Genomic DNA, 23,082 nt, shown 5'->3' on the forward strand with positions numbered 1-23,082 from the left:
GACAGCATTATTAAGTAAGATGCCTTCCCGTTACTTGGACATTTCAAACAGCAGTACATTGCTTTTACTAAAATCTGTAACTATTATTGCCTAACCTATTCCCATTTCTGTACATTCTTCTCAGTACTTGGACCCTGCCAAAGAGGACTTATTAAAAGAAAATCATTCATTCAACAACTGTGGTCATTGCGAGCTGGGCCAACATTTATTGTCCATCCCAAGTTGCCCTTGAGAAGGTGGAACTGAGCTGTCTTCTTTAATTGCGGCAGTCAATTTGGTGTGGATTCATAATGCCAATGGTGATATATTTGCAAGTCTGGATGCTGAGTGAATTTGTAGGCTGTGACTTTCTGAGAAATTTGATTTTGAAATATGTTTTGTTAAGTGCTGCATTCATCCAAAGCACAATGGAGATTGGGACCCCCATGGGTTAGATAACATCAGAAGACCTGTAAATATAAAACTACGCAGGAGCAGGATAGTGAGAAGGGAGGCTGAGGAAGCAGAAAAGAACAGAGAAGAGCTCCGGGAAAGTGGAAGGGAGCAGGAAGGGTTTGGAGGGACCAAAAACCAAGTTGCGTTTTCTGTGCCATCACTGATACAGGCAGTGACACTGGGTATGTGGGGAGTGTGCCTTAAGCAGTTGCAGTATTAGCTAATGCAGTCTTGAGGAAAATGTAAATCTATTGTCCTTTAGTTGTCTTGGTGTGATTTCAGGCTCAAAGTAATGTGGTTGATGTTTAAGTGCCATCTATAATAACCAGGCAAGCTGCTCATTTGCCTCAAAACTGCTGACAATTTATAATTCACCCTGCAGCATGTAACTCACCACTGCCTTGACAAAGACTTGGGAATGCACAGGCCATTCTGTGCAGTTAACCAATGCCAGCAGACTTCCACCTATCCGTGTCTAAATCTATTAATTCTACCAAGCTTTCCCTGAAATGCATCTGTACTGTTTGTTTAATGTACTTCATTTGGTGGTGAGTTCCACATTCTTACCAGTTATTGGGTTAAAATAACAAAAAAACTTCCAAATTCCTTATTGGATTTCTATATTGCTGTTTAATAATGGCAGCATTTAGTTATGCTCTTCCCCAAGAGTGGAAATAGTTTTTTCTATCAATTCAGTTCTATAATTTGAAGCTCGTTATTGTCTTAGAATTGACAATAAATGTTGGCCTTGCCAATTGAGCCTCCATCTCATGTATACTAGATTTTTAAAAAAGTAGACAGGCACTATGAGTTGATGCTTGAATGAGGTAGCATTTCAAGGATATTAGCACTGAAAATGTGTTGCTGGAAAGGCACAGCAGGTCGGGCAACATCCAAGGAGCAGGAGAATCAACATTTCGGGCATAAGCCTTTCATCAGGAATGATTCCTGAAGAAGGGCTCATGCCCGAAATGTTGATTCTCCTGCTCCTTGGATGCTGCCTGACCTGCTGTGCCTTTCCAGCAACACATTTTCAGCTCTGATCTCCAGCATCTGCAATCCTCACTTTCTCCTTTTAAGGATATTAGTCTTGTATCTGCTAAAGAATGATACTCTCCACATTTCGACAGTTTTGTTTGCAATGTTGTTTCTTAGTAACATATGAGTTATATTGGCAGGATATACTATAGTTGGTTGAATGATTTAAAGTGTTCTTAATTTAGCAAGTGCTTATGAATATAAAAAGAAATGTTAATGCAGAAGCAAATTGCAAAACATTTCAGATGAATTTGCAGAACAACTGAAGTGGTGAGAAAAGAATTTACTTCTGTCTCTGGCAGAAAGATGCTGCAATCGTTTTTTTCTCTCTTTGTTCCTCTTCACCAGGTCTTCCATATGAAGAAGCAGAGTTCCTTTTGATGTCCCTCCTCTATGTGCAAATTGTTGTGATTGTGGTTGTATAATAGAAAGATCTATGACTCAGAAGGAGACTATTTAGCTCAAAGTAGGAATGTGGCATTGAACTCGAGGATCAACTTGGATCATATTTAGTGGCAGGGCAGGCTCAAAGGCCTTAATGGCTTATTCCTGCTTTTCGTTCCTCAATTCCATTACATCTGCGCCATTTGAAAAATAGCTTTCCTGTCTGATCCCACCACACAACATTTGATTTAAAGCAGTTATGTTAACTTAGCTTCCTGTGAACTGTTTAAGTGTGGTGAATATTTGTGCATTTACTAATCATGCAGGCAATGAGTTCCAGACTCATACCACCCTCTGGATGAAAAAGAAATTCCCAATTATGCCAGGATATATAAGAGAGAAAGAGAGAGAGAGAGCTATACTTCTCATGGTTTTGACTTCTCTGTCACCAGGCATAGGTCCTGATATACCTCTCAATTTATTATACTTCAATTGCATTTTGTCATAACCTCCTCCATTTTATTGCAAACAAACACAGCCTGTGAAACCTTTACTCATGGGTAAAATTCCCAACATCTTCATAAGGCCCTTTGTAACCTCTCCATTATAATCAAATCCCTCCTGAATGCAGTGATCAGAACTGTGCACAAAAGGAGAGTACAAAACATGATAGGCCATCACTGGTTAAATTCTCTTCCTGAGGAGGTAGGACATTTAGAATGTCATAATACAATCATACAGACTCAGCACAGTTTTCTGACAGGGAAATCATGTTTGGAAAATTCATCGTAGTGCCTTTAGAATCTCACAAGCAGGGGATAAAGAGGAACCAGTGGATGTAGTGCATTGGGATTTCCAGAAGATATTTGTTAAAGTGCCATACAAAAAGGTTACTATATAAGATAAGAGCTCATAGTGTTGAAGGTAGTAAATTAGCATGGTTGGATGCTTGATTAGCAAACAGGAAGCAGAGAACTTCAGAGGGTCGGTGTGGATTTGTTGGGCCGAAGTGCCTGTTTCCATACTGTACGGAATCTAATCTAAAATAATCTAATCTAATTGGGATAAAGAGGTCATTTTCAACTTGGCAACTGGTGGATTGTCACAGGCTTCTGTGATGGGTCCTGAAACTCTGTAAGATCAATATTAATGGCTTGGATGAAGGGACATAGAGTATTGTAGCCAAACATGCTGATTACATAAGGATTTGATTTGGAAATGCCGGAGTTGGACTGGGGTGTACTAAGTTAGAAATCACACAATACCAGGTTATAGTCCAACAGGTTTATTTGGAACCATTAGCCACAACCACCTGACGAAGGAGCAATGCTCCAAAAGCTCGTGCTTCCAAATAAACCTGTTGGACTATAACTTGGTATGTGATTTTTACTGACCTAAAGATAGATCAGAAATCAGGTTTTGAGGATACCCTGTAAGGGATATAGATAGTTCAAGTGAGGGAGAGAAAAAAAAATGTAATTGAAATAAAATAGGTAAGTGTGGCAGCACATAGAGAAAAATAAATTATTTAAATGGAGCGAGCCTGCAGAATACTACAATGTCGAGGAATCTGAGCATTGTCTGTACAGGAATCACAAAAGGGTCAGCCTGGAGGTAGGAGAAGCAATGAGGAAGGCAACTAAAATGTTGGTCTTTATTGCAAGGGAGATGGAGAACAAAGGTAGAGAAGTCTTGCTATAATTGTCTCAGTCATCATCATCTTATACACTGTAAAACAACATTATTTACATCTATATTTCACAGATTATCAGCTCTCTACTGTGTAATTGTGAAGACTTCTCTCTTCAAATTCAGGCACTTGTACGATTGAACTACATTTTGATAACCTTGCAAACAGAGTTGTCTGACTTCAGTGCCTTCCATGTCAAAATTTTGAGCTACACAAATTTGTCTGAGTTTGCCTCAGTTGGCAGTAAAACATTGGTTATTGTCATAGAATAAGACTATACAAGATGAAGTTTCATTTTTTTCTGTTTCATTCACTGCTTTCATTGAGAGTGTCTTTGCCTTATTTGCACTGTTTCCAAAACAGCCTATTCCATAACTGTATCTGATCAGCCTAAGCCCAAACATTTGTACTTATAGAGACATTTTGAGAATTACTTAAAACCTAATAATGTACCAAGGCATGTTCTTAACTTGACATTTTAATGCCGAGAGGTAGACTGTGTGTCTTTTACATCCCAATGTGACTGCTAAGGATCCCTTCTCTACATTTGTCCAGTCTTTCTCAAAATTGTCAACATAAAATAGACCAGTTTCATGTTCTGTTAGTTTGCATTTGAATTGGGACTGCTGATTGCTGTGCAAATGATCCAAACGTGACCATTGTAATGGATAAGCTTATCTACCAGACATCATTAGTAGGCAACTTCTCTTTAATCTTTTCAAAAACTGCAGTTTATTCCTGACTCAAGTTCCATTGCTGTCCTTTCTTGAACAGGTTTCTCATGGGTTCAGTAAGACTGGCTATGTTAGGGATTGCCGAGATATGGAGGTGCCGGTGATGGACTGGGGTGAGCAAAGTTAAAAATCACACATCAGGTCATCGTTCAACAGGTTTTTTGGAAGTACCAGCCTTCAAAGCATGGCACTAGACCCACTAGCTACCTGATGAAGGAGCTCGTACTTCCAAATAAATCTGTTGGATTATTACCTGGTGTTGTGTGATTTTTAACTATGTGAGGGATAGATTTTCCTCCTGATTCACTATGACTAAGAATGGTGTGATTATCCTGCAAGCCGCAATGACCAATAATTAGTCTCAATAATGTGCATGCATAAATGAGTCTTGTTGTCACCACATACTGAGAGCAGCAATGTCAGCACCAGAGTGTGTGCAGACAACCCACCTCTAGTTCACATAAAGCAGATGCAGTTTGATTCAATGTGGGGCACGATGGCAGTGCTGGCTGATCTTTTGTGCTTTTTTGGCTTTTGTTGGTAACTCTTGCAATTCTTCACAGCCTGGAGAATCCCAGAAAATTTGGGATTCAGGAGACACTGGGTAAAATGGTCCACAAATGCAGATCTGAAATATTTCATCCAATCTCAATAAGAGACCAAGATAAAACAAGCATTTGCACACAACATTGAGGTACTCTGGTTTCTCCTTATGTTATATTATGGTTCACTAACATTTGGTCCTCTGGAATTAAACTTCATGGCAATTTTTCCTGCACTTCAATATCTGTGCCTCTTCAACCTTGGTTTTTTTGTGAGTTGGTCTAATTCTCACAGACGTCCAACACAGTAACAAGCTATCTGTCAGTTACTCTTGGGTCAAGCTTGAATTCCATTTCAAACACTTGAAGTTTCAAGTTGATTGTCCAGACCTTGTTTTGATTCTCATCAACCATCTGAGGAATGATGTTTGAAACATTTATTTTCTATCTTTAACTACTTTTGGAATTTCTGTTTATTTTGAGATGATGCTGTTACCTGAGGATACTTTCTATATGTGTTTCAATTCCCTCTCCTAAACATTCATTGTGCTTGAATTTTATTTGGAGCTTATATGGTCAACAATGTTTATTCCTGATGTTTTGTGTTTTGACAGGCTTCTGGAAAGGTGTTGATATCTCTTCGGACCCAAGAAACCATGTCAGACAAATCCCCAATGTTGCCTTGCAGTATTGACTGCTTTTGGCCCCTGATTTCCATTGAACTGGACTGCCTTTTTCAGTGTCAAATCTTCCTTGGACTGAAGAAGGTCTGGCAATTTCTCGCCTTTCACACTAATGCCTATATGGTTTCACTAATTCAATCCTTCAACTTTCCATACCTGCAACAGAATGCTAGATTAGACAAATCTGAAAATAATGGTTCTATTGATTCTCCTCAGTGCCAAGATCACTGATTAAACCTCACCTAAGCTCCCACTAAATTTCTTTTGATACTCAAGTACATGTCAAATGTTATAGTAAATGCTTCATAATCTGTAGCACTTTCTTCTATACTTTGTTTGAACAGAACATCATCAGTATTAGACCCACAGCATATTAATTCTCGCTGATTTTTGCATGCAGCCTGAAACTGTTCTCTAGTACATAACCTTCTAACAACACTGTGAGCATTATCAAATAAGGTAGCAGCAAGACTTCTTTTTTCCACAGCTGCCATCCCTCCACACAATTGCACTGAATGACCCAAGTGGGTATTTGCGCTTTTCCTTTTTAGGGTCAATGTGCTCTAATCCTGTGCTTTTCCTCTCTAGAGTATTACTCATTTGTGGGTAGACTTGAAATTCTTTTAACATTCCTTCTCACACCCTTCAGATTCTACTCCAATTATGCCTTTTTATTGTCTCAAAGTTTTCCAAGATCTAATGCTAACCTAACATGCTCTATCTAATGCTTAAAGGCAATACTGCCACCTGCCCATTATCAGATTGGACAAAATCAGGCTACCGGGCATTGTTTCTCAGGCTGTTTTTTCATTCTCATTAAACAAGACTTTTTAGCTGTAACATGTCTTTATTGATATCTGCATATTCATTGTTGTGAAATACAATTCTCTGGTGTCATATTTCAGATCTCTCTTTTCACATACCCATTCTAGACTGGTGGCTTCTTCTTTTACTGATGTCTGAATCATGTGATCAGACAAAAAATTATGAATTACATGAATATCATTTCACAATTATTTTAGTCAATGCCTGTATCACCTTCTTACTCAGAAACTTACAGCAATTGTCATGTAATAAACTTATTCAAGATTAAAGTTTTCCTTCTGCTTATTATTTAAGCTGGAACATTCACAATTCTAAAAGGGGACTCCTAGAACTATTTAAATTCACAGTTTAAGGATCGCTGTTCAGGTGTACGTAGTATGGTCATGACACATTGTATCCTCTTGGCTATCTTATCTACCTCACAGTGGGGAAAGGTCTTTCTGCCAAAGTACAATGGGGATCTGTTCAGTTATCACAACCTCTCGGTGATTCAATTGTAAATACAGGCCTGTATAAGTGAAAAGATGCTTTAGTTTTTTCACAACTGCAGGGATCGACAAATGCCAAAGTTTGTTTGTTCTTCAGGTGCAAAGACCGCACAGAGCTGCTTCAGTAACTGTGTATGTACATAAAGACTTTTTTTATGAATGAAGCATACTTTTAAAAAGAATTGAGCTGCCTGACTATCTTCAGGGATCTGTATACATACACTCCAAGGTGCCTCTGTTCCTTGACAGTTTTCAGAATCTTAACATTCACTTTACATTCCCTTGAGTTATGCCTTGCATTCTGGCGATCATATTCCTCTGAATAGACTACCTTCCTGCTCACCAGATGGATGACTGGTATCTTCCTACAGCCATCAGACTTCTTCTCACTCCCATTTGTTTTAAAAAATCTTTACTCTCAAAGCTTCTACATTTAAATCCAAATCATGGATTCTACACAAAGAACAGCAAGTGTTCAGGCTTTGAGCCCTTATTCAAATGAAAGCAGCTTTCAGGTCATAGAAATACTCATCAACCACAGCACTTTACACACTATCACTGAGTCAAGGCAAGCTGCTGCAGTGAATATTGCAGGGGAATTGCAGGGTGAATACTGAAGTTCTTGCATGAAATGCTGATAAAGTTGGCTATATTAACCTGACAAGTGGAGTGAGTTCTATCATCCCCCTAGCCAATGCCTTGCAGTGAGGGAAAAAAAGAATTCAGAGCCCAATGGAGAAGACAATTACCCTCACTAGACTTTGAATGTCTTCTGAAAGCCACAGCATTTATATGACTGGTCCAGTTAAGTTTGTGGAAAATAGTGAATCCCAAGCATGCTGATAAATTTGATGTTGATAGTATCATTGAATGGCAGAGGTTAGAAAGGACAAGTCCAACAAGTCCACAGGGAAATAAAAATCCTTGAAATTCCTACTCATCAAAGTACTGTGAAAGTTTTTCATGGTATGGACTGCAGCAGTTCAAGGAAATGTCTCACCACCATTTTCTCAAGGGCAATAAATGCTAGCTTTGGCAGTGACTTTGGCACTAGAATCATAGTATCATAGCGTTGTACAGCATGGAAAAAAAACTTCAGTCCAACTCATCCTTGCAGACCAGATATCCCTCGTCCCATTTGCCAGCATTTTGCCCATATCCTTCTAAATTCCTCTTGTTCATGTCCCCATTCAGGTGCTTTTTAAATGTTGTAACTGTACCAGCCTCCACCACTTCCTCTGGTAGCTCATTCCATTCATGTTCCATCCTTTGCATGAACAGGTGCCCCTTAGATCCCTTTTTATATCTTTCCCGTCTCACCTTAAACCTGTGTCTTCTAGTTTTGGACTCTCCACCCCAGGGAAAAGACCTTGTCTATTTATCCTATCCATGCCCCTCATGATTTTATAAACCTCTATAAGGCCACACCTCAAACTCTGAAGCTCAGGGAAAACAGACCCAGCCTGTTAGTCTCTCTCCGTAGTTCAAACCCTTCAACTCTGGCAATATCCTTGTTAATTTTTCTGAACTCTTTCAAGTTTCACAACACCCTTCCTGTAGCAGGGAGACCTGAATTGCACGCAATATTCTAAAAGTGTCTTAACCAATGCCCTGTACAGCTGCAACATGACCTTCCAACTCCTATACTCAGTGCACTGACCAGTGAAGGAAAGCATACCAAACACCTTCTTTACCATCCTATCTACCTACAACTCCACTTTCAAGGAGCAATGAACCTGCACTCCAAGATCTCTTTGTACGGCCACACTCCTCTGGACCTTTCATTAAGTATATAAGTCCTGCCTTGATTTGCCTTTCCAAACTGAAGCACCTTACATTTACCTAAATTAAACTCCATCTGCCTCTCCTCAGCCCATTTGCCCATCTGATCAAGATCCCATTGTACTCTGAGATAACCTTCTTTGCTGTCCACTATACCTCCAATTTTAGTGCCATCCGCAAACTTACTAACCATACCTCCTACATTCATATTCAAATCATTTGCATAAATGATGAAAAGCAGTGGACCCAGTACTGATCATTGCGACAGACCACTGGTCACAGGCCTCCATTTTGAAAAGAAACTCCCCACCACCATCCTCTGTCTTCTAATTTGGGCCAATTCTGTACCCAAATGACTAGTTCTCCTTATATTCTATGAGACCTAACCTTGCTAACCAGTCTCCCATGACGATGTTTGTTGAAGGCTTTACTGAAGTCCATATAGATCATGATCACTGCTCTGCCTTTATCAATCCTCTTTATCACATCTTTAAAAGACTCAATTAAGTTAGTGAAGCATGATTTCCCACACACAAATCCCCACACACACATCATTCCTGATGAAGGGCTTATGCCCGAAACGTGGAATTTCCTGTTCCTTGGATGCTGCCTAACCTGCTGTGCTTTAACCAGCAACACATTTTCAGCTCTGATCTCCAGCATCCGCAGACCTCATTTTTTTCCCCACACACAAAGCCATGTTGACTGTCCTTAATAAGTCCTTGCCTTTCCAAATTCATGTAAATCCTGTGCCCTCCAACAAGTTGCCCATCACAACTGTCAGGCTCACTGATCCATAGTCCTCTAGTTTTTCCTTACCATCTTTCATAAATAAATGTACCATGTTAGCTAACTTCCAGTCCTCCAGTCTCACCTGTGACTGCCGATGATACAAATATCTCAGCAAGGAGCCCAGCAATTGCTTCCCTAGCTTCCCACAGAGTTTTAAGATATACCTGATCAGGTTCTAGGAATTCATCTACTTTTCTGTGTTTGTAGCCGCCCAGCACCTCCCCCTCTGTAATATAGCCATTTTTCAATATGTCACCACCTTTTCCCCAAGTTCTCTATCTTCCACATACTAGTGCAGAATAAACACATGCAAAATATCCATTTAGCATTTGTCCCATCTCCTGCGGTTCCAGATATAGGCGGCTTTGTTGACTTTGCGAATAAATAAAGAAAAAAATAAGGAACGATCCTAATGACATGATAGTTCTTTAATATTCATGGGGGAACCAACTAAAAATATTTCTGCAGTTTATATTGTTGTAGATATGAAATAAACAGGAATGTGGCAAACCACCTTCCCATGAACGTATCATTCTTCTAACTCTAAAACATTGCTTCAATACATATGTATTGGGTCCAACTAGCTTTCCTTGATGTTCAATGGCACTCCAATGTTGAATTATTTATCTTCAACATCCTAGAAGTCACTATTGAGTCAAATAGTCTGTGTCAAAACTAAGTGGAACGATGGACTCAAGGCGCTTTTTTTTAAAAAAGAAGTACAGACTTTACTTCCATTATGACTCCAAATGCCTACCTGTAGAGAGTATCCCTGATCACACTGAAATGATATTACATCTCCAACCAAGTATCGGTCTCCATTTTTCATTCCATTGCTGGGAGTAAGTGGTTCTGTGCAGGAATCTAATCCAATAGCTGCAATATCACAAAACATATTATTAGCCATTGGTATTTATAATGACAAAAGAGCCCCCAAGCAAACCAATCTCTTGTTATTTTCTGGAACAAATCTTAACCAGGTTTCAAAGACTTGAGACATACCAAACCAAACAAGAAAGACGATGAATTTAGGACGATAACTAGCAGAATTAGATTTCTTTCCAAGTAAAAATCAAAAAATTCCCAGTGTTTATTGCAATTGGACAGATTTGGGATCAGAGCAGTGTTGCACACTAGGATGATGAATCATTAGCATGATAAATCTTAGTGTAAGGTTGTTTTAATGTTTGTGCTTAACCCAGGCTGCCCAGCCCAAATTTGTGATGAGTGTACTTAAAATAGTTACAGGTGGATGGGGCTGTGTTTTTGCCACATGCCCAATGAATAGCCACCTGCAGTTAATGTTGCCCTCCAAAATGTTCTAAGGGCTCTAATTGTGCAGCGGTAGTGTCCATAGTTCTGAGCCAGAAGACCTGGGCTCCAGTCCCACCTGCTCCAGAGGTTGATTGATGGTTACTTGGAAAGCAATCGTCAGGTCGTTCTGGGGAGCAATCCATTCTGAACAGCTGGTGTCTATTTTAGATCCAGAAGTCATGAGTTCAATGGCTTCATTGGTAGTCCCTGTCATTTTAACTGCAACATCTAATTTGTATAAGAGCTGGATTACCTGTGTATTCTAGATGAAAGCCAGCAGCTGAAATACTGATGTCCGATTGAAAGTTGAGGTACAAATTATTGGATGTGCTGTTGAGGAATGCTGGTATTGTAGTTCCTGAATTTAGGATAGAATAGGAATTGAAAAAGTTAGCATTTATCTTCCACCATTGGCAGTTTTATGCGCATAAGAAGGAATTGCAGCGAGTTGGGGTCTGTCTTCTTCTGAACTACCTCTAGGGGTGAAAAGCCTATCCCCTACTCAATCTCAAATTCCTGACAGAAAGTAAGGGTGGGTGGGCTCCTCTAGGATGGAGACAGACATTAATGATTAGGTGTAAATTTGGAACATTTCCTTATTGTGGAAGAAACAATTATTTTCGTGTCCATTCCTCACTGAATGTCCAACGTCATACATAACTGTGGGCCACAAATGAAATTGCAAGCTCAGCTGGCTCTCTCTTCTGTATTTTGTAAATTACACAAATTGTGATCGCTCTCAGCGGGTATAATTGCAGGTCAATTCAAAGAACTGCAAGGACTCTGGCAGCCAATATCCTCGGATGGACGTGCATCTGACACAATCATTTTTTGGCCTCTCCTTTCCTTACCTTGATTGACTGCTCTCACCACTATTCCCAATATGCCAGACCTTTCCCAATTCACTTCACTATGCACCTGGCCCCAGCCGACTCCTCCCTTCATTCACTCTTCCTCGTCCACAAACCAACTTCATACTCCCCCTCAGCTGTGACTTGCCCTTGCTGATCCCAAGATTCCATGCAAGTTCCTGTTCTCCTGCTCCCATTTCCTTTGCTAGGCAGTTCAATAAAATTGTTGACTTTAGACTCAAAGCAAGCTTGTGCACATTACGAATAATCAAATGGGAAGCAGACATCTCAAGATGCCCACACCCAATGACCACATTCTTCTTATTCAAGGGATTTTGGCATCACTGGCAAGGCCAGCATTTCTTTCCCTTCCCAACTCTCCTTGAACTCAATGGCTTACAAGGCCATTTTAGGGACATCTCAGCATTACCTACATTTCTGTGGGCCTACAGTCACATGTAGACCAGACAGGATACAGATGAGAGATTTCTTTCCCAAAAGAACATTAGTGGACATGGTGGGTTTTTCCAAGAATCATAATAGTTTTATGGATCCCATTACTGAGCCTAGCTTCATTTGAATATATGTGCTGCTGAAAAAAAAACATTTTATCAAAGATTTTCATCTTGCATTTATCAGACTATTTAGAAAGAAAAAGTTTTAAAGGATAACCATACTGAATGAGAAAAGAGTAATTATTAGTTGGCAAGTTGACTCTGATAGAGGTGCTGCTATGAAGGCACCCATTAATGATGATTGACAGTTAACAACCAGAGTGGATCAAATTTTAAACCAGGTCATGTGAATCTGATTGGTCAGGGTTTGCCTTATGAAATCAACAAGAGAATGGCTGTCACCTACTTTGTTAAGTTGAAAACAGGTACAATGCACTTTTAAGATCTTTCTGCCTGCAACCAACAGGACCCGTATATTAATATATGTAGCTTCTGGAAAATACAAGGGCGAATCTCTGTGAGCCTGACTGAATTTGCTGTCAGTGTAATTGTTCACGTATTAAGGAAAACCCAGCAAATGTTGTTTAGTTACAAAATCACATCCAATATTAAACACTCTATTATGAGTTTTGCAAGCCTGGGATGGTTAGGTACAGTGAATACATTGTGTGTTGCGAATAGCCAAAGGGATGTTATGTTTGACTTTACCATAGTTATTCTGAGTCAAAAGTGTGGTGCTGGAAAAGCACAGCAGTACCACACTCTCGACTCTGATCTCCAGCATCTGCAGTTCTCCCTTTCTCTACATGGTTATCGTGAGTATGTTTGCATTGGCCAATACACAAAGCATCAGTTCTGGGCAGGTGCTAAGTGCCTCTAAAAGAGAACACATCAGTGAAAATTGCCTCAGAAAAATATATGATAAAGTGAGAAATGAACTTTAAAAATGCATTAACCACAACCTGCAAAAGAGAATAAAAAAACTCCTGTACCTTTGATTCCAAAATAAATGAATTTACAAATGTATGGTCAGGTTTCAGAATTCATCCACAAAAAGATGTAAGTTCTACCTACTTTTAAAGGTGAAGTTCATTGAATGAGAAAACTTTTTTTAAGAAAAAGAAAGATTGCATTCATAAAGGGCAAGATCTAACAGATTAGGTTAACTAAGTTATACTTCAGGTGATTAGCATAAACCACAAGATAATTTGTGAAGTTGCTGTTATTATAGGATTACCAAATTTTCAGTTATTTATACAACAACAAACTAACCAAAATGAAGAGAAACCTTGATGAACCAAACATGACATTTTTTTTTAATCTCCTCATTTAATATAGATTTATATTGTTTGGTTCCTTACCTGAAAAGCTCCCAAGTCTGGGAGCATTAGTGTCAACTCCATCATAGAAATCCAACGAATCCCAGTTATGTTCTGTGGCAAAGCTTATTACTTGAACCTAAAAGATGCAAATATAGAAATTTTGAAAAATACAATTCATACCACGTGTGCACTTCAAAGTTTCTTAATTAAATCATTGCAAATATTGAAAAATACAGGTTTGTTTGCACTTTGTAGAATTGAATTGAATTGAAATTATTGTCACATATACCGAGACACAGTGAAAAGCTTTGTCTTGTTAGCAATACAGGCAGATCACACAGTTAAATTGCATAGATAAGTAAATAATAGGTAAACAATGGCAAAAACCAAAACATAGATACAGGCAAATGCTAAGAGTTTGGGAATCTATTCAGTATTCTAATGACAGTAGGGTAGAAACCGTTTCAAAACCAGCTGGTGATTATGTTAGGCTTCTGTACCTTCTCCCCGATGGTAGAGGTTGTAGAAAAATATTGCCAGGGTGGGATGGATGTTTGAGAATGGTCTGGCCTTTCTTTGACAGTGGGCCTGGTAGATGGATTCTATAGATGGGAGGTTGGTCTTTGTGATTGTCCAGGCCTAGTTCACCACTCCCTATAACCATCTCCAATCTTGAATGGTACAGTTTGCACACCAGGTAGTGATACAGCCAGACAGAATGCTCTCAATGGCACACCTCTCAAAGTTGGCAAGGGTATTCACCGTCATGCCAAATTTTCTCAACTGCCTGAGGAAGAAGAGATGTTGCTTGGCCTTTGTAACCAGTGCATCCACATGAAGAGTCCAAGAAAGCTTGTTGTGGATGACCACTCCCAGGAGCTTGACACTGTCCATTCATTCCACCTCTGTGCTGTTAATGTGTAGGGGGCATGAGTAACATCCTGCCTAAAGTCAATAATGAGTTCCTTGGTTTTGCTGGCATTGAGAGCTGTGTTGTTCTCAGTGCACCATTTTTCTGGTCTTCCATCTCCCATCTGTAGTCTGTTTTGTTGCCATCTGAGACTTGACCGAACGTGTAAATGGCTTTAGTCTGGTAGTTGGCGACACAGTCATGAGTATACATTGAGTACAGTAGGAGGCTGAGTATGCACCCCTGGGGGGCTCTAGTGTTGAATTTCAGTGAGGATGAAATATTGTCCCCAATCTTCACTGACTGTGGCCTGTGGGTAAGGAAACTGAAGATCCAGTTGCAGAGAGTGGGGCTTAGTCTAAGATTATTAAGTTTAGTAATCAGTCTTGAGGGAATAATAGTGTTGAAGGCTGAACTGTAGTCAATCTGATGTTTTATTAATTTCGTTTAAATGTTAACTGATTCAATTCCTAAATGCCCAAATAATATAATGGCTGTGCAATAATATAAGGTTTGTGACTGGTAAGTCATGAAAATTATTTGATGATTCTTGCAACAATGTATTGTAGAAAACTTATAAAAATATGATTTGTAATCAGCCATCAGTTTTGCATGCCTTTCTTTCCTAACTAGATGGCAAGAAGTTGACCTGTACTCATTGCAGTCTTCAGCTGCATTTTCTTTCAAGTTCAGATCAAATAAAATTTATTGATTTTAGTTTTGCGAATTTTATTGATTCATCTTCTACAGTTGGCTGATTTGGGGCGGCATAGTGGCACAGTGGTTAGCACTGCTGCCTCACAGCACCAGGGACCCGGGTTCAATTCCCACCTCGGGCGACTGTCTGTGTGGAGTTTGCACGTTCTCCCCGTGTCTGCGTGGGTTTCCTCCAGGTGCTCCAGTTTCCTCCCACAGTCACAAAGATGTGCGGGTCAGGTGAATTGGCCACGCTAAGTTGTCCGTAGTGTTAGGTAAGGGGTAAATGTAGGGGTTTGGGTGGGTTGCGCTTCGGTGGGTCGGTGTGGACTTGTTGGGCCGAAGGGCCTGTTTCCACACTGTAAGTAATCTAAAAAAAACTTCTAATTTTCGTTACCTTTAATGTGGAAAGGTGCTTCTTGATTCCACTCCTAAATGGCCCTTCTGTATTTTTAATATCGCTTCTCTTTTTGTGCATTACCCAACTGGGCAATATAATTTATCTACATTTGGCATATCAAATCCCTTTAACACTTTAGTCTTTATAAATGAAGCCTTGCTTTAAAAGTTTTCTTTGAATCTTTTAAATGAAATCTAATGACAACCTTTCGAAGTAGAATTTCTGTGAATACTTTATTGAATCATTGCCGGAGGTAAAGAAGTGCACACTGCCGCATTCAGTTGAATATAAATTGTAAGAGTATCTGTGCTGGGAACTAGATCTTCTGCACGTTGAGCTTTTTAAATAAAAATGTACATCGGATATGAGATTTTCTGTTATTGCCTAAGGGAATTGTCTAATTGCCTTTGGGAAGGTAATGGTGAGATGCTTCTTAAATCACTACAGTCCTTGGTGTATAGGGGCATGTTGAATGCTGTTAGGAGGGGAGCTCCAGGATTTTGACCCAATCACAGTGAATGACTGGTGACAAAGTTCCAAATCAGCTCAGAAATGGGGGCATTCTCGTGCATTTGCTGTTGGTAAGAATCGTGGATTTGTAAGGTGCTGGTGAAGTCTGAGCAATGAAGGCAAACATGCTAAACACCTTCTTAAATCACCCTGTTTATCTAGAATACAAATTTCAAAAAATTATATACCTGAATCCCTCGGTCTCTCTGTTCTACGACATTACCCAGGGCCGTACCATTAATTGTATTTGCCACCAGTATATTCACGGAAATTTATAGATTTCATTTTACTAAAGTTAAACTTAAATGAAAAGTCATGAAAAGTATGAGTATCACTGAAGTGGAATAATAGTGTCAGTTGCCTAATGAACTCTGGGTTTCTGAACTGCAATCAGACAATTTCAATACTTTGCTCAAATTTAATAAGTAATTGCTATTAGATTGCCTTTTTATGCAAATGAACACATACTAATGGCACTAGGAGATGAGTTTATAAATTGCACATCCTGTGCAGAATGTCCTGTGAAACTTTGTAGTCAGTATTAATTCATAAAATATATACACAGAAGATATGCATCCTTCACAAGCAGTGCTTTAATTTTGCCAGAACAAAAAACACAGTTGTTAAGTGCACGTGAAACAGGAGACTGTACAAAGGACAGAACAATGGTGTCAAGTTATATGAGATCTCATTGGTACACCAAACTGGGTGACAAACCATGTTCAAATGAGATCTTTGTAGTCCAGGACTCAGGCTTCCAAACACAGCAGTAGGAATTTCTTTTACATCTCGAAAGCCAGACTATCAACTCATACAATATGATTAAATATTAGCAAATCAACACTTCTGTATTACATCTGCATGATGTAAAAAAAACCAAGACACAAACAGAAGCATCAGTTCTACATAATCAGAATTAGATATGACTGAATCGAATAAACAATTCAGAAGTAGAAGTCTTACTTGTATTCCAGCACCTTCCGGCACCATGATTTTCCAGATGCAGTTCAAATTGTTGTCATATGGTTCAGGATAACTTGGAGACAGAATGCTCCCTCTGCGCTTTGTTAAAATTCCACCACAGGGCACTGAAAGAAAATGGAAATGCTGAAACTGAAAAAAAAAGTCCTGACAGTAATATTGGTGTGCATGGAACAGAAAAGGCATGTTGCTACTTGACAAGAGCTTATTGAGGATTTACTAAAGGAACCATGAATAATAGAGCAATTTACTGTCTAGAGAGATTCAAAAAACATTCGGCATCTCTTATTTATTCTCTTTGAATGCTTGTAAGCACATCAGGAATAGCAAGAGCAGTCATATAGTGCTGTCATAAGTCAGCAACCTGAAAAACCACATTCTTAACAATCTAAAATGTAATTTTAAGCACAGTCCTCAATTTAATAACTAATCTGTTGGTGGAAAGTAGTTTAGTAGATTGATATACACGCCACATAAAATTAAACTTTACAGCAATTCATTAACTCACCCATTATCCTAACAAATTGTCATGAAATGATATACTGATGTTTGATCAAAAAGGTAGAGTAATTGCATTATAAATTAGTTGAAACTCTTATGGGAGAATTTTAAAGTAAATCAAGCCATCTTTCACGTCAGGTAAACTTTAAATTATTGATGTTTAGTATAGTCTTTTGTGAGACCAGCAATACACTTCAGGTAAGCTTTAGATTATTAAACACATTGTGTTCTCTCCTTTCCAAAATTCAGCATTATTCATTAAATGGACAATCAGTAATAATCAATGCACCAGGTGACCTTTGCAAGTAGTATTTTGAAGACTGTTAACTATAGAAATAAAATTAGCTCTACAATGTCAAGAAGCTTCAGCCACTTGGAAATTATCAACATATTTTTTGATTACAAAACAGTGAAAGAACATACTTGTTTTGTACAGCTGCATTTCAGCTCCACATCAGCAGGAATTGAATAGAGACCTCTCCATACTGGTGCAGAATGGCAGAAAAAAATGACTTCACAATGAGACCCTGAAAGCATTCTGGCAAGGTTACTGAAGACGTATGCACCAAAACTAGCTGCATCCATAACCAAGCCATTCAGGTACAGTTACAATATGGAAAATTACCCATCTATGCCCTGTACACAAAAAGCAGGACAAACCCAAACTGGCAAATGACTACACTAACAATCTCCAGTAGCAGCAAGATGATGGAGGGTTTGTTTTTGACAATACCACCAAATGGCACTTGCTTAATAAAAAAAAAACACTAAGACTTAAATTTGATTCCACCAGACCACTCACCTCCCAATCTCATTATAGTCTTTGCCCAAACATGGACAAAAGAGCTGAACTTCAGAGGCAAGGTGAGACTGACTGCACTTAATTTCAAAGCTTGTGATGAATGTCTGGCAAAACAGGAGATGATAGAAATCAGGGGGGTAAAAAAAAAACTGTCTTCTGGTTGGAGTTATACCTGGAAGAAAACAAAATGGTTGTGGTTGTTGGAGTTATCTCAGCTCCAGGACATCACTGAATGAGTTCCCCTGTTTATTGCCGATGGGCCTCCCATCTTCAGATTTTTCATCATTGATCTTCCCTCCATCATAATGGCATTATCAAAAGTGAGCATGTTTGCAAAGTATTGCACTGTGATTGGCAGCATTTGTGATTCAACAGATAATGAAAAGTCTATGTCCAAATGGAGGAAAACCTGGGACTGACAAGTGACAAGTAACATGACACAATGCCAGGCAATGATCATCTCCAACAGGAGATGATGTAACCATGACCCCTTGACATTCAATGCCATTACCATTGCTGACTACACCACTATCAGAATCTTGGCGGGGGGGGGGGGGGAGTGAAAGGCCTTTGACCTTAAACTGAACCTAACCAAAGTCTAAATATTGTGGCTACAAAAGCAGATCTAGGGCAGAATTCTGAGGCAAAAGAAGTCATTTCTTGTTTCCTCAAAGGCTTCTCACCATCTACAAGGCATATGTCAGGAGTGTGATGGAATACTCTTCATTTGCCTGGATGATTGCAGCTTCAGTAAAACTCAAGAGGCTTGACACCATCGATCCAGAGCAAAACAACCGCTTGAGACATCCACCACCTCAAACATTCACTCTTTTCACCACTGATGTATAATAGCAACAGTGCGTACCCACTGCAAACTGAATTGCAGTAATTCCCCAGGCTGCTTTGCCAACACATTCCCAACTCATAAGATCTTCCAGCTAGAAGGTCAACAGATGCATATAACACCATCAACTGTAAGTTCCCCTCCAAATCACAAACCATCCTAACTTGGAACTGGATTGCTGTTCCTTCACTGTTGGTTGGCTGAAATCCTGAAACCTCTTTGAACAGCACTATAGATGTCCCTATACCTGAAGAACTGCAGAATTCAAGAAAACAGCTAATTACTACCTTTTCCAGGGCAAATACAAGTAGGCAATTAATGGTGATCTACCCAATGATTCCCATATCACAAATGTCTGGACAACGAAAATGAGACTTCGAAATTTAAAAATATATAATTCACTACATGGCTGTCAGGAAAATGAAAAAGTACATGAAAGTTACCAAATACTCTTGCAGCTTCATCAATGATTATGTTAGAGGGTCTTGGTTACCTGAGATGCAGCTACAGGCTGCAGGAAACATTGAAGTTCACCAAAAGTGGGAGATAGAACCTTGTTGCATATGCACATCATTGATGTCTTAATATTTCACGCAAATTACGTCACACCTGAACTTCTCTGAACAATGTTACAATTAGATCTTTTAAAGTAGATGTTAAAGTTCTAATTTGGCACTATCAGTTCAAGTTCCTACTAACCTCTGTATACCTTCAAAGACAAAGATTTAGAAAAAAAAACACAGAGAAATTTTAACTCATTTGCCAGAAGCTAGATGCAACATCAGAGCTGGATGTTCCTTTCGCTACAACTCATGGGTGTTTCTATTAATGTGTTTAATTAGTTCCCACAAGCCTGCACACAAAGGGGCTTACAGCAGAGACAAAGATAACGTGGCTGCAACAGACAGCCAGTAGACTATGTACAACCATATTTCTTCAAATATCCCATTTTGATAAATAAAGTCCATGCACTATCATTTACAGTTACAAGGTATACAAGCTACCTAAAATACAAAGAAAATGATTATTCATTAACAAAACTGCTAACAATTGTATAACAATCGTCATGGTAACTATTGTCAATGATCCATTTTCATTGCGAAGGAAGGTAAATCTCTGAGGCAGATTGAGCTTGCAGGTGGTGAGATCACAGTGATCAGCAGTGATTCTGATCAGCAGTGAAGGCACGGATTCTCTTTTTGTTCATAAATATCTGCTGTTGTTACAATATATTTGCTTTTTCACATTCACTACATATGAGCAAGTGACGACGATTCAAAACAGGTCTCATGGTGACATGTACTGACTTGTTAGCAACAATGAATATTTGCTCTCTGACTGGCTCTCTAATAGTTAGCTCTGGCAATAACTTGGCATTTTTGTCAAAGTAATTTTTTTTTGCTTCACTTCAACTTGATTTTGTCACTGAAACCTATTGCTACTTCTGGATTCAGAAGTATTTACCATGGTTGAAAGAAAGGTTTTGGGCAATACAATATAAGTTTTAAGTTTGGGATACATTCATAGCTTCATTCAATGTAATTCTCCACTCAACAATGCCTTGCAGAATTCTGTTCTGGAATTGCTTGATTTCTTTGTGGTCACTTTGGTGATTTTCACTGCTACCTCACACTTTCTGCTAGACTGGGGATGGTGTGGAAATGTTACCTGGTTTTGCATTTTTCACTCATTTATGAAGCAGTGAATTTATCTACTCATCTGGAATGTCAATAACAACTGAAACATTCTTCAAGGCATTTTACAATCACATTTGTAATTATGATTTGGAGGTGAAGGTGTTGGACAGGGATGTACAAAGCTAAAAGTCATGTAAAACCAAGTTTTGGTCCAACAGGTTAATTTGGAAGCACAGGCTTTTGGAGCTCTGCTCCTTCATCAGGTGGTTGTGGAAAATAAGTTGTAGGATACAGAATTTATAGCACAGGTTTACAGTGTGGTATAACTGAAATTGTATATTGAAAAAAACCTGGATTGTTTGTTAAGTCTCTCATCTTTTAGAATGGCCATGTTGGTTTCAGTTCTTTCATATTTAAATCCCAGAACTTTTTTTAATATAAATTACATTCTCTAGTGAACTTTAGCAATAGGTGCCATGTTGGCTCAGATAATGAAGGTGTGAGGTGCCCTGTGTGAGGCTGTCTGTGCCCAATGTTCAAACTGATTCTAATCTAAAAGAGGGATTCACAAAACCTTACAAAGATTCCTGCAGTTTTTGTGCAAACTAAAATGCAATTCTGCAAGTACAAATTCACCCCACAAACTTATATGTGTGGGTGGTAGTTGTTGATCTCAGCTGGTTTAACTTCCAGTACTCAGGATTTTAGCTGACGGTGACATACCATCAGTGCTTGTAAGAGTGTAAAGGAGTAAAAAATGAGGTCTGCAGATGCTGGAGATCACAGCTGCAAATGTGTTGCTGGTCAAAGCACAGCAGGCCAGGCAGCATCTCAGGAATAGAGTGTAAAGGACTATAGCATTTCAATTTTCATCCTTTTTTTGTTTGGGATGATGTGTTTGTTAAGGAGCTCTTTATTTTGTTTAACTTGACATTTATTAGATGCAATGCATTAAGTGGTGTTGTCCTCAATAGTTTTAGGATAAAGAGGAGCAGATTTATGAAAAGATGAGCTAACATTAATTCTCTCAAACAGTCATGAATCTGTTGAATTTACTACTACAGAGTATGGTGGATGCCAGGACGTTGAATAAATCCAAGGAGGAGATAGACAGATTATTAACTATTAACGGGTTGAAATGACATGGTGAACAGGCAGGAAAGGAGAGTTGAGGCTGAGATCCAATTAGCCATGATCACATGAAATAGTGGAGCAGGCTCAAGGGACTGAATTGTCAAATTTTGCTCTGAGTTCCTTTGTACATATTTGGCAGTGGAATACTTCCTTTGCCTCTCTCAGGATAGTCACAATGCCTTGATGGCTGAAATTGATGTGCTTCAGCAATTTTTTTTTACATCTCCTTTGGGATAACTCCACTAAATCACTTGTACAAGATGATCATTTCAGCTATCATTTCATCTCTGTATAACCAACATTCCCTTAAGGCCACAAGTATGTCTGTGATACCTGTAGGCCATCGTCTCACCAGTACTTCCCGCAGCACTCAGTGAGTTACAATGTTGTGTAATTTATTTGATCTGAGCTATACTTGCCTTTCTGACAACATCCATTTTAACTTGAGTACATCTAGAGCATTTCAAATTTTTGCATCTCATCCAAAGGGAATTGATAAAATTTGGAGAACAAGCACTGTGTTAATTGAGAAATTTGGTATAATAATTAATTACAATGAAGTGACCCTACATACTCAAAGCAGATGTTTTAATTGTTCATTGATGCCACTTTATTTATGTAAAATCTATAGAATTAGTAAACTAGGAAAATCAAACTATTTTAAGAAGGATGTTCTTACAACATGATTGATGATAAAATAGAATCAAGAGACAATAGGAAGTCACTAAAATGATCATGATTTGGAGATGCCAGATTGGGGTGTACTAAGTTAAAAATCACACAACACCAGGTTATAGTCTAACAGGTTTATTTGGAAGCACTAGCTTTCCGAGCGCTGTCCTTCATCAGGTGGTTGTGGAGTACACAATTGTAAGATACTGAATTTATTGCAAAAGTTTACAGTGTGATGTAACTGAAATGATACATTGAAAAATATCTTGATTGTTTGTTGAGTCTCTTATCTGTTAGAATGAGCATGATAGTTTCACTTCTTTTAAAGAATCTAATCAAGAATTGGGCAGATACTACCTCGTCAATCTGAGATTGACCATGAATTATTTGTGCACTAATAAGTCATTTAGAGTTCAGGATGGCTTTTGGCATGGACAGGAGTTAATAAGGCCTGGATTTTAGTGGTTTGATGCACAACAAAGGAAGACTAAAAGCAGAAATAGAACAAAAGTTAACATTACATAATATGGACCTGTGTCCAGTCAACCAGTATTGTGAACTGGCAACCTACTATGGATATAGAGTCATAGACATGTACAACTTGGAAACAGACCCTTTGGTCCAACTCATCATGCTGACCAGATATCCTAACCTAATCTC

General features: G+C 38.8%; 1 protein-coding gene across 1 annotated transcript in view; it reads right to left on the minus strand.

Moving 5' to 3' along the window:
• Positions 1 to 23,082, minus strand: part of csmd3b (CUB and Sushi multiple domains 3b) — a 1,941,594-nt gene that overhangs the window by 169,330 nt on the left and 1,749,182 nt on the right. Inside the window, exons 35-38 of the mRNA XM_060823982.1 lie at positions 16,815 to 16,939; positions 13,375 to 13,471; positions 10,961 to 11,065; positions 10,151 to 10,269 (exon numbers count right to left, since the gene is read on the minus strand). Of these exons, the coding sequence (XP_060679965.1) occupies positions 10,151 to 10,269; positions 10,961 to 11,065; positions 13,375 to 13,471; positions 16,815 to 16,939 (446 nt within the window). The remainder of the gene's footprint in view (positions 1 to 10,150; positions 10,270 to 10,960; positions 11,066 to 13,374; positions 13,472 to 16,814; positions 16,940 to 23,082) is intronic.

The sequence above is a fragment of the Hemiscyllium ocellatum genome, chromosome 4 (genome assembly GCF_020745735.1).
Source record: "Hemiscyllium ocellatum isolate sHemOce1 chromosome 4, sHemOce1.pat.X.cur, whole genome shotgun sequence".
NCBI classification, from domain to species: Eukaryota; Metazoa; Chordata; class Chondrichthyes; order Orectolobiformes; family Hemiscylliidae; genus Hemiscyllium; species Hemiscyllium ocellatum.